The sequence below is a fragment of the Epinephelus fuscoguttatus genome, linkage group LG21 (assembly GCF_011397635.1).
Source record: "Epinephelus fuscoguttatus linkage group LG21, E.fuscoguttatus.final_Chr_v1".
Taxonomy (NCBI): Eukaryota; Metazoa; Chordata; class Actinopteri; order Perciformes; family Serranidae; genus Epinephelus; species Epinephelus fuscoguttatus.
Window position 1 is genome coordinate 28,720,708 of NC_064772.1, and position 12,415 is coordinate 28,733,122.

The 12,415-nt window shown below is 41.2% G+C and overlaps 1 protein-coding gene across 1 annotated transcript; it reads left to right on the plus strand.

The window, feature by feature from the left end:
- Positions 1-1,706: 1,706 nt before the first annotated feature.
- On the plus strand, positions 1,707-10,542 carry nrros (negative regulator of reactive oxygen species). The gene is made up of 3 exons (XM_049565267.1): positions 1,707-1,882; positions 3,437-3,551; positions 6,284-10,542. The coding sequence occupies exons 2-3, from the start codon at positions 3,450-3,452 to the stop codon at positions 8,240-8,242; spliced, it is 2,061 nt and encodes a 686-aa protein (XP_049421224.1). The 5' UTR covers positions 1,707-1,882; positions 3,437-3,449; the 3' UTR covers positions 8,243-10,542.
- The last annotated feature ends 1,873 nt before the right edge of the window (positions 10,543-12,415 follow it).

Genomic DNA, 12,415 nt, shown 5'->3' on the forward strand with positions numbered 1-12,415 from the left:
AACGGGAGGCTTTTAACAGATGACGTCCTGATGTTAGCTTTGCTGCTAGTGTTAGCTGTCCCTGTCAGCTGCAGCCACTGATGCTTTCTAGACATTGTGATTTCCCATAACTGAATAAATACCACACATAGCAACACAAAACTGCTTTGCTAGCTCAATCATGTTGTAACTAAGATATCCGCTGGAAAAGATATTTTTTTCACGGACCGTGTAATGAGTTATTATCTATTACAGACACCGCTAACGGCTAAAAAATAGTTTGTTTTGTTAGTAGTTTGAATAGTTTGTTCAGTCGTTGTGTTTATAGACTTTACAAACATCGGATTAGTCTACACAGTGATACAGTGGTGATGTGTGTGTGTATATATATATATATATATATACATTCATTCATTTTCTACCCACTTCATCCTCTTGAGGGTCGCGGGGGGGCTGGAGCCTATCCCAGCTGACATCGGGCGAGAGGCAGGGTACACCCTGGACAGGTCGCCAGACTATCGCAGGGCTGACACATAGAGACAAACAACTATTCACGCTCACATTCACACCTATGGACAATTTAGAGTCACCAATTAATCTAGTCCCCAATCTGCATGTCTTTGGACTGTGGGAGGAAGCTGGAGTGCCCGGAGAGAACCCACGCTGACACGGGGAGAACATGCAAACTCCGCACAGAAGATGCCACTGTTCTGCCATGGTGCTGACACTGCTGACGAGTACAAAAAGTGTGTGTGTTTAAAACTTTGTATGCAGATTTTCCAGTCGGCCCACGGTGAGCCTCATGTTTGCAATACTTTACGTCTCAGAACAATTTGCTGAATATGAGCATACAATCAGTTTATTCTTCACTTTGTATAACCAGTTGATATGTCTTGTGTGCAGAGCGTCACACCCTGACATGGGAATCATGGATTGGAAAATCTTGTTGCCACCCAAACTTACAACAGAGTCAGAAGTGAGAGCTAAAGATGTCCTGTGTGAAAACAGGAAGGAATCACTAACAAATCAACTCTTTAAGGACGGCATCATCACTTCCTGATTCCTAATTCCCTATTCTCTCACCCATGGGTGACTGCAGAGAAGAAACAAGTTACAAGTGGAGTTAATAAAGTCAGAGAAACAAAAGAGAGCTGGTGCAATTAGTAACTGGACTTAAAGACCCATGCAGTGTTTAGGGAGGGTACATGTTGCTTGAAGTAGCCATGCTGCAAACAAAGAAATACTGAAAGTAAAGCATGAGAGGACTGCTCCATTACTCAGAGTATGCTGCAGTGTTATCTGTTAATCATCTTGCTCTGAGTTATACGGAATTGTGATCCTTCAATACACTGCTTCACATTCAGACACCTGACTGTATGTATGTATGTGTGTTTTGTAATGGTTGTTGCAGTAACAGGCCGAATATCAGGCAGGAAGGGTGTGTGCGTTGAGTGGTTTCCTCTCCTGGAGCTTGGCTGATCAGAGCAAGCCGAGAGTGTTAAGGGTGTGCTCTCGTTAGGTTTTTGTGGTTGCAGTTGTGCTACCAACCTTAGTTGCCTGCACAACATCACTACTGTCACCGTGTTTGTGTGACGGGGGTAAAAAAAAAAAAAAGATTAAACATGTGCTTAGCTGGCTGAGAGCTGTTGAGCCTGCACTCGCCTTCCTGTGGCCCCGGGCTTGAGAACCTCTTTCTGATTGCAGCTTGTCCATGTGACTTTGGTTTCCGTTGCTTGCCTGCTTCCGTGAATAGTAAAAAGAGGCAGCAGTGCTTCAGTCAGAGCAGAGGAAGGCAGCTGAACCTCACGCACGAGAACACACACACTGCAACAGCGAGTCAACTAGCGATATGGTCAGGGGATCAACCGTCAGTGGCTTGGGAAATCCACACCTAACCACCAGAGTAAGTAAATGCACTGTGCACTAATCTAGTACTGCAGTATGCACTAATGCAACAACTGCTAAGAGACGCAAACTGCATGCTTTGCCTTTGAATTCAGACATATTTTGTCTTTGGCGTTTGAAGGAGGTATCTTATTGATCACCTGCTGTTGTGCAAACTAGAAATCCTGCTAGTACCATGTAGGATCAGTCATAAAGAGTCTTGTTAGAGCATCAGCATGAAACAACAGTTTTCAGTATATTTATCAGTGTTGCATAGAGTCATTATTAATGTTTCCAAATTTGTTGGTAGTGCGAGAAATGCTCCTTGAGTTATGGAGTTTAAATAAGTTCAAATAACAAATGTCACCTCAAGTTAATGCAGATTTTCAGTTTCAGTTTATGTGTTAAAATAACATATCACATATTCTATCATTATTATGATGGATGGATGATATGCTGTAATTCTGTGCAATCCATACACAATGTAAGCATGTTTATATTACATTATCACGCCAGTAACACTCCGAAAAATGTCTTTTCTCCAGTGGCTGACCCTCCTCCAGGACACTTTATAAAGTTTAGAAACTACTGTCAGTAGATTGGTGAGGATACACCGTTTATTTTATACACTTAAACAACAATAAAGTGAATAAAAAGTGAGAAAATGTTATTATATAAAAAAAGATGTGTGAAAAACAGTGAGGGGTTTTAATGACGCCGCCAAAACAACGCACACGTCCACTAAAATGCAAAGATTAAAATGTGTCTTCGCCAAAAGGGAACAAAAGGTCATATTCAGTGTGCGTCACGCAGTGGTTTGACTTGAAATATGGGAAATTTCTTTAAAATGTCCAGCTGCTGTTCTTTGGAAAAATACCATATCATAGATTTACATCATGTTATTTAACTCCACTGCCAACTTTACTGAGTTCTATCATTGCGTAGGGTCACAACAGAAAACGCAGATTACATGCTACGGACATGAATAGTGTGAGGATTATGTTCCTAAAGCATGAGAGACAAATGAACAGGACACACATATTGAATATTTCTAAGAACTATAAGAACAATTATGACTAAAAATTAAAAAAAAGACACTTAATTTCCTGCATTCAGGTGAAATTCTAAACACTGTAAATGTATTTAATTTTGTCAAAATAAAACTCCTCTGCAACTTTCATGTTCTAGATATTGAGGATGACACGTCCCCTGCATTCCCCTCCCCCACCGCCCCCCCAAAAACATCTGCAACTATGGTTTTGACATGACTGTCTACATCCATGACCTCTATTCTGCTTTAGCACTCTAACGCCAAGCTGCCGCCTCGTTCGTCTGCTAGTCCAGTTTAGAGTGGACAGATTGATTTCCTGCCTGTTGCATGCATAAAGCACATATTTGCATTTTAAGACATCATTTCAAAATGTCATGCTACCATATTATCAGGAAATCATAATGACTATGTTTTAACCTGAGGAAGAGCGAGGCCAACGCTTGCATTCAGTACACTGAATCATCTATGGTCAGCACATGCCCATTTGGCTCAATCAGCACCCTTTTATCACCCTGTCAACAGTGAGGATGTTAAGATGCCAGTCCACAGACTCACTCCCATCCTGCTGTGCTTGTTACCCATGTGGGGAATCCTGACGCCGGGCTCGAGTCATCCACAGCACAGCCGATGCCAGCTGGTAAGACGTCTGTTTTGTCTCAGTCTTACTTATTAAAAGCACATCTCGAAATAAACTGAGCTGTCAGAGGGAGTGTCTGATGTAAAGGGCAAAACAGTTTCTGTTATTCTGAAGAAAACACTGCACTTTGTGGTAATCTTAAAGCATACGGAGATAACTGCCTTCTGCTAGACCAAGTCACACGTATAACTTTGATAAAAGATACACTTTTGTTTTTTTAAGGCACCATGACAACACTCATTTAGTCTGAAGCTGCGTTCAGTGCTTATCAGATCTTCTGTAAACACGACACTTAGACTGAGATTAAAGATATTATTTTGTGGGCACGGAAACACAAAGTGGGTTATCCATAATCCATCAAAGTTGGTTCGCCACTTCATTGAGTATTTGAATTATGAGTCATTTTCACGCTAAAACTATTCACTTTCTAATAAACCATAATGTCTATACAGTGGGGTTTATCACTCACAACACAATTTCACATATACAACAGTGGATTTCTTTGTCTGTTGCAGTGGAAGAACCCTTTATTATTGACTTGCGCAACTTCTAAAAAGCCATGAACTTTGCATTAGCAAGATTTTATCAGCTCTTAATCATTTGGGTTCAGTCTGGAGGCTGATTGTTTCCCTTAAGATAACTGGTTGTAAGTGGTCAATAGCATTTCTGATGAATTAAGTAGCTAGTAAAAAGTTTTCACAACCAGGCAACGCCAACATTTATTACTAATATATTAATCAGTAATTAGTCATTTACTAAATACTAATAAAGACAGTTTTTCCAACTTACAAAACCTTTATAAAAAATACTGTATTGAAAAGTGGTAGCCTGCCCTACACAATCAACCAAGAAATAGGCACGAAAACAAAATTTGTTACGATACGATACAATATGATAAGATACAATACGATATGATACGATGCGATATGAAAGTATGATATATTGACACCATAGGGAAATTTGCCTTGGACTCAGGTGCTGCACAAGTATTGCTGCCTCACATAAAAGTCCAGAAGAAATGAAAAGCATACACCATGAAAACATAAAAACATATACTATACATAACATCAGCACACAACAGAGCAGCATAAGCAAAACAAGCAACATTATTTAAAGTCTTAATTAACCAGTATCGTCTGCCCGAGGGTACATTTGTTCAACTCGCACTGTGTCCCGAAAGCCTATCAGTGTTGAGACCTAGTTGAGATTCTTTTGATGTTACTAAGAATGAGAAATAAAGGACAAATTCATTGTTGTCATTTTGTGACCCGGAGCTTTATGACTCAATGTCAGTACTGTACTGTACCGAGAGAGAATAAAAAAAGAAGAGGGGTTGAAGAAAAGTGAGCAAAGCCATAGGACTACATGGTAGGCCTGGTAATATGTAGTCTGGGGCCGTTTAGTGGCCGCTTTGGTAAAGAACCGGAACCAGGGCAAGAGAGACAGGATCCGGAATTCTATGGATGCGCCTTTCTGTCAAAATAAAAGCACCAAGCTAATAAAAATGTGGTGAAACTTTTTAATTTAAAGAATATAACTTACAAGAAAAGCCCCAAGCCATTAAGTTAACCTTTTTCTTTTATTGTAAATCAATGGTGCGCCAGAATTTAAAGTTTTACTTTGGTGAACACTTTTACTTTGGTGAATTTGGTGAATTTCGGATCCGCTCCGACCGGAACCAGAATCCAGACAAAATTCAGAGTGAATGGAAACCAGGCTCTTCACCGTTTGTGAAGAGCCTGGTGACACGAGGCTAGGTAACATGTAGCCTATTTGGGATTTGTGTAAGCTATTTTGTTGAGTTGCTACTTAACAAAATTTTAAAATTCAATGTGAAAGGTAACAGTTGAAAGAAGTGAAGTATTTATGCACTGCCGTGGACAATATGAAAATTAAAGAGTGCTTTCATCTCGGCTCACGCTGGTTCAGAGCACAGAACGTCTGTGTTTATCGTGTTCATGTGAATCCAGCTCTCAGTTTTATGCCTACTTTACTATGAACCAAGTTAGCCGTTAGCTGCCTTCCCCAGTTAGTTAGCCAGCTGCTGTTAGGGGAGAATATTTGCCTCCAAAAAACACGTCTGTATTCAAAGTGAACACATCAAGAGTCTATAGCCATGCTGACAGCTCTGTGAAGCTGTGGTGCTTTGAGCTAAATGCTAACATGCTAAAATGCTCACAGTAACAATGCTAACATGCTAATGTTTAGAAGGTAGTATCTACCAGTTCACCATCTTAGTTTTGCCTGATGATAATCAACACTAAAGTCAAAGACAGTCAAACAAGTGAATCTGAGGGGAATGTCATTAGTTTAGCAGGTATTTAGTCATAAAGGAAAGTATTGGGCACCAAAGTCATTACAATTCAGCCTCTAGGGACCTTGAGTATGTATAGCTAATTCTACTGCAATCCATCCAACCTTGATTTATTTTGCTCTGGACCAAAGTGGTGGACCCACTGACCGACAGACTGACATCTCTTGAGCCATGCTGCAAGTGTGGCTGTAAACTAAAAATAGGCCCATGACAAATTTCTGATGTGATACGAGAGAGTTAAACAGTCATTCCCAAAAGAAAGCTAGCCAATAAAACACAAACAGAAGATTCAGCCTTGTGATTTTTGTGCCTGAACCTTGTATAATGTCTAAAAAGGGCAAACAATTCTCTCCCACAAAGACACATTCAATACACAAACACACAAACTTAAAAGTATGTGCTCTCCTTTTCTCCGCAGATACAAAGAACGGCTCTCTGCAACAATGGCAAGCTTTCCTTTGTGCCTGCAGGACTGCCAGACAGCCTAGAGGAGCTTCAGCTCAACTACAATCACATTCAAACACTACAGAACAGCTCTCTCCTCCGTTACCCTGCACTAACCACCCTGAGCTTAGCATGTAATAGTTTGGAGAAGTTAGAACCAAACACTTTTCAAGACTCAAAGTTGATAGAAAGCCTTAATTTAGCAAATAACAATCTTCATATTGGCTACCAAGAAACCAGCCTCGCGCTCAGGACTCTGCCCAGGCTCAGAGCTCTGGATCTCTCTGAGAATGAGCTCACTGATGAAATGGCCGCCACTCTCCTCCAAAATCTGACCTCCCTGGAGTACCTTAATCTTTCTGGAAACTTCTTGATGAGACTAGATGAGACGTCGTTCAGGGATCTTCATCAACTCAAAGAGCTCGACCTACAGAGAAACAGCATGTATGAGATCGATGGTGCCTTCGACAGCAACCCCAAGCTCCAGAGACTAAACCTGGCCTTCAACTCTCTGCTTTGCCTAATAGACTTCCACATGGCCCAGCTTGTGGTCCTCAACGCCAGCCACAACTACATTGAGTGGTTCATCTCCAGGCCAGACCTTAACGACACTTTCCAGCTAGAGACACTTGATCTATCACATAACAAACTGCTTTTCTTCCCTTTCCTGCCTAATGACAACCACTTGCGCAATCTTTACCTATCCCACAACAGCATTAGGTTTTACGAACACTTGGCAGACAACAACACATACCCGAACTTGACTACAACTGTTGAGTTCTACAATATGAAGAAGTACACAGGCAACGTGACGGCTCAGCTGTGGGACGACAGCCTTCATGGTGACATCTCCTCTTTGGAGATTTTGGATCTAAGAGGAAACCAGGTGGAGTACTTTCCTCAAGGATTCATCCAGAAAATGCCTGTCCTGTCCAGACTTCAAATGTGCACGAACTGTCTGGAAACCTTAGATCTCACATCGGAGCAGTTCCCTGGCAGCTTGTATGAGTTGGACATTAGCAACAACAGGCTGAACCAGATTGTAGCAGATAGGGGTACGCTGATCACTCTTGGTAATCTGACGTACCTTAACCTTAGTCTTAACGCTCTCGAGGAGTTACCCTTGGGATTTTTTTCCTCGTTGCCAAGCCTCAGGTCAGCGGATCTCAGTTACAACATCATTGACATTTGTCCTGCTGAGGAGGCTGAAACCAGTACAGACACTAGCTCTGGTTGCGCAGATTGGACAAACATTGTATCTCTAACGCAGCTTTATCTTAAGGGCTGCAACCTTCAAAGAATTCCATCGTCTGCATTTGCTGGGTTGTCTTTAACGCACTTGGAACTGTCCGACAACCCTGGACTCATTGTCGATGAATCAATACAAAGTCTCAGCAGAACGTTACAGCATCTAGGTTTAGGAAACACTCACATACAAGACTTTGACTTCTCCCATTTCCAAAATTTGAAGTATTTAAACATTTCACATAACTCTCTTGCCCACCTCCCCCCTTCACTTCTAAAACTTGAACTGAAAGTGCTGGATTTGAGGGACAACAGACTATCCACTATTCCCTCAGGTCACGCCAACGCATTAGCCCCGAAACTGCACACTGTCTTCCTCACAGGAAATCCGTTCAACTGCTGCCAAACCGAGTGGTTCAGGACATTTGAATCAACAAAGACAATCAATATAGTCGGACAATCAGACATCAAGTGTGAGGATCTCATCCAAACGACACACAGAATAGAGCACTCTCAGTCATTTTTGTGTTTGGAGATGGGCGGGGAATCTGTACTCTGGTACATTCTGCTTTTTTTACCCATCTGTCTTTCATTCGTGGGCATTTCGGTTATTGTTCTCCTCACATTTAAGCCCTCAATAATACAAAAGTCAATCAAAAAGAAGTGCTTGAAGCCGACGTCTTACTGATACTTTATAAACTCCAAACAAAACCACACTGTGTACCGTATGCTGTTGAGAAATGTAACTGAATGTATGTTGGAAATAAAGTCACTGTAAAAGTGTTGACGATGAAGTGAAGTGCGGTTAAAAACCAGACAACAATCCTGATAACCTGATGTAAAAATGTGGCTGCAGTCTTGTGGGACTTGTGTGTGTGAGAGTGTGTGTGTGTGTGTGTGTGTGAACATATGCAGAAGTAGTTCGATGCAAGCTGTTGCTATAAGCAGCAGAGGAAACATGAAATTTCCTGTTTTGCTAAGATGTGCAGCAACTGCCCAGTTCTGTATCTCAAAGAGGAGGGCTCTGAGGTTTCCTTCCCATCAGAGAAGCACAGATGCAACATAGACATCAAATTCCAGTGTGTCAGTGCTCCTGAGGAGCTGGTTTGGACCTTTCTATTGATACTTGCTCATCTATTTTGCCGTGCACTCAGCAGCAATGCAATAAAACACTGTTAAGTTCAAGCATTTTTTTACAGATATTATCAGAAACATTGCAAAGCAACAGCGTCGTCTAGCATGGAGGGCAACAGCAATGCATTTCTCTACCTGTGTGTGTATGTGGGTAGTTGCTCGGGAGTGGGAAGGCTGGTAGATCAGTGTGTAGCTGTGCAGTGTGCTGGAGGCCTAACCAGAAAGTAACCAGAATACCGCTGTGGTGATGCTCAGGGTCATGGTGGTTGGAACATAAAAAGAGAAACCGGAGCGAAGCTGTGTCAAAGCCTAGAAACACTCTAATTTTTACCCATCTTTGAGGACATTAGGTTATCAGTCAGAGAGCCAAAACATGTTTTCTGGTGTTCATCTGCAGAGCAGGGAGGATCAGTTATGAGCATGTACTTGGATTCAACTCAGGGCACCAGCTGACTACAGATACAGGAACAGGTCTGTGACTTGAAGGTTTCTGCTTGAGTACCTTTAAACACCTTCAATTCATTAATAAGCAGTGTGAACAATAACTCATCCTGCACTTCTGGGTTCATTTTGAAGCAACTTGACACCAATGTAAGCCGTCGTTGAAGAAAGAGTGCCGGCAGCTACTGTGCTTAAGGGTGCAAATTGAGGTTTTCAGTTTCTAATAGGAAACAGCAGCCGATATAAAATAAAGATGTGAACTCAAAAGGTTGACCTGGAGCGACAAAATGCTTCTGACGAAATGGCTCAAGAGTCCGATCACATTGGGAAAGACTTGCTGCCAAGAAATCATCATTTGCGGAAGGCGCTTTGCATCCGGTCACAGATTGTTGACCAAGAGGAATTTTATTTGATTACTCAGCTATATTAGGTCAAAAGTTAGAAGACAACTACGGGGCATTCGCACAACATGGCGGACAAACTTAACATGGTGTATAAATGCATTCGATGTGATTGCACAAGCCACATTCAGTGGTGGTCAGGGAAGCAAGCGCGACCACAGACAAACTATACACATGATAGGACCGCCCAGCTAAGTTTGCGGCGTGCACATAGCACAACGAACTTGGAAGCTTTTTTGAATTTGCAAAACAGTTCGGCTGTGGTTATTTGCTCCGTACTTGAACTACATTACCAAATATACACCACAACACTCTGAGCAAGTGATGTGGCAAAAGTGAAACGGGCTTCTTTTTTTTCTTTCAAGTAGTGGTCACAGTTTCTCACAGATAAATACACATGTGAACGGAGAAGTGAAATGTGACCTGAAATGATCAAATGAGGTTCTTTTTAGGTGCATTCTGACAGCAGGTGAGCACTGTGGTAACTTTGAGCTAGATCTATGTACAATCTAGATACAGCATATCCGGGTACATTATACCAGAAGTGGTCAGGGTGACTGTAAATGCGTTCCTGGTTGCACTGAGGGGAGCCATGACAACCAATTCTACTGTTGATTATGAACTGTATCTTCTGAATATGATTCTGGGAAACATCTAGCGTGGGTTCACCGGGTTGAGTGTAAACCGTAGAAAAGGTGTATGTATGTATGTAATTGGTCTTATCTGTGATGTCATTGAGGTGCCATTTTGGAGGTGTAGCTACAGTGACTGGTACAGTAAACAACACAAATAAGTAAGTTATCCAACCTATTAAACTGTCAATCTGGAGAAACACAAACACAAATATCGTACTTCTTTCTTACCATATACAATTAATGTCTAAAGTTAGGTACATTACTTCCACTTATATGACTAATATTACACAGGTCCACCACTAAATTTGGTGTCATATTTTACTCAGTAGAAGTCCCATTTAATAAATCAGTGGTTAAAAAATGTGTATACAGCGTTGTCAAGGCAGGCGAGCATCTGGGAAACATTACGATTATTTACTTAACATGGAGCTATATAAATAATTACGGAATTATGTGAAATTTTGCAGTATGAGTTAGTGTCTATTTTAAGTCATAAGAAATCATAAATCATTTTCTAGAGGGAGTAAATGTTTATGGTAAGCACTCGGCTGGGTTAAACGGAGCAAGGCCAACTAGAGATTGCTCCTAGAGATTGCTCGTACGGGTCCATGTCGTTGGTTCGACAGCCCATTGGTTCGACATCCCATTAGTCCGACTGTCCGCGGTGCTGAACGGCTCGCGGCGGGCGTATGGTGCACCGCGACCGGCTTGAGGCGAAGCAGGCTCACAGCTTATGAGTTTGTCACTTTCTTTTTCATTTTAACCCACACCATGATCTTTTCCTGACCCTAACCAAGTCGTTTTTGTGCCTAAACCTAACCAGACCTTAACCACAGGGCGTCATGATGATTTCGGAACGGACTTCGGAACAATGAGTTTAATATGGTCGGAACAATGGGATGTCGGACCAATGGGATGTCGGACCAATGGGCAGCTCCCAATTGTACTCAGGTTCAGCCGACCAAAGCCAACTGTTTTGTTCTGTCTTTACTCGTCAGGGCAGAATAAACAAAAGATTGTGCCTTATTTTTGTTGTCAATTAACACTCTTATAAAGAAATTAACACATATTCAAAAAGAAGTAGATAGCTGTCATCTTCAATACACAATATAATTACACAAGCATCCTGAAGTTCTTACAGGCTGACAACCACCACACTTACACTCTATAAAACAATTCAACCAACACGTTCTCCCTCTGACCTCGTCACATAGCTACTGACATTTTGGTCATGGACTTTCCAAGTCCCGATACGATGTAAAAGGTACCGTGGGTGTGTTGGTTGTTGACGTTCTGGGACGCTGTGTCATGTTCTGCCTGTTACATGCATTGTCTTCTTTCATAATACACCTCTGTTTAAACAGGAAATTCACCATTTACATACAGTTCTTTTCTAAATAAACACACTGCGTCAGTACAACAATGCAAATTGATGTTGTTGTTTTTTCCTCCAACAACTAACACATGTGGTTGGGTTTGGGCAACAAAATTACGTGGTTAGGTTCAGTGCAAAAGAACAGGGTTTGGCTTTAAAATCTTAAAGGACACAAACACTGCTCTCTCTGGTGAAAGTCGGTGTTTGTTGGACCCATCCACCACCTACTCGCCCGCCCTACTCGGACTTTTGCTTCCTTAACTTTTGTTCTTGTCCCGCCGCATTTCCCCCTGATGCCGCAGAGCGCCATTAAACTAAAATGGCGACCACTGGCATATCATGCCGGCGTCAAAGGACGGCTTTTTTCTCACTTCAGAGTGAGACTGGTTGGATTCATAGGGTTAGTAGATAGCACTTAAAATAAAGAAGTTTTCAGCGTAAGAAAATTACATTAGTTTTAGTCAGTTGACAACTTATTTTAAGAGGCTGGTCAAAATCAAAAACATTTTTGACTTTTTTTTGGAGGATGGAATTAAAATAATAAAGTTAGGATATCTTGAATAAAATAATATTTTTATTTGTTTATTATTATACCATAATATACTTAACATACAAACTATTAGATATACACATGCACAAAATAAAATAATAATATTAATGTATAACATAAAATTGGGATATTGAATAGAATAATGACTTTAGTTATTGTTTAGGATGTTACATACCTTGACATGTTTCAGTGGAAACTTCCGCCTTCCTCAGAAGTGTCACTTGGTGGTGGTTGTGATGTGTCTTTATCAGCTGATCTGTCAATCAGCCGATATCAGCCTAATATGAAAAATGTCAAAAACATCAAAAATGCCCGAGTTGAAACT

Excerpts from the sequence above, each read along its gene's own strand:
- nrros (XM_049565267.1), top strand. The coding sequence starts at position 3,450 with ATGCCAGTCCACAGACTCACTCCCATCCTGCTGTGCTTGTTACCCATG. Across the intron at positions 3,552-6,283 it reads AGCACAGCCGATGCCAGCTG|ATACAAAGAACGGCTCTCTG; the intron begins GTAAGACGTCTG and ends TTTTCTCCGCAG.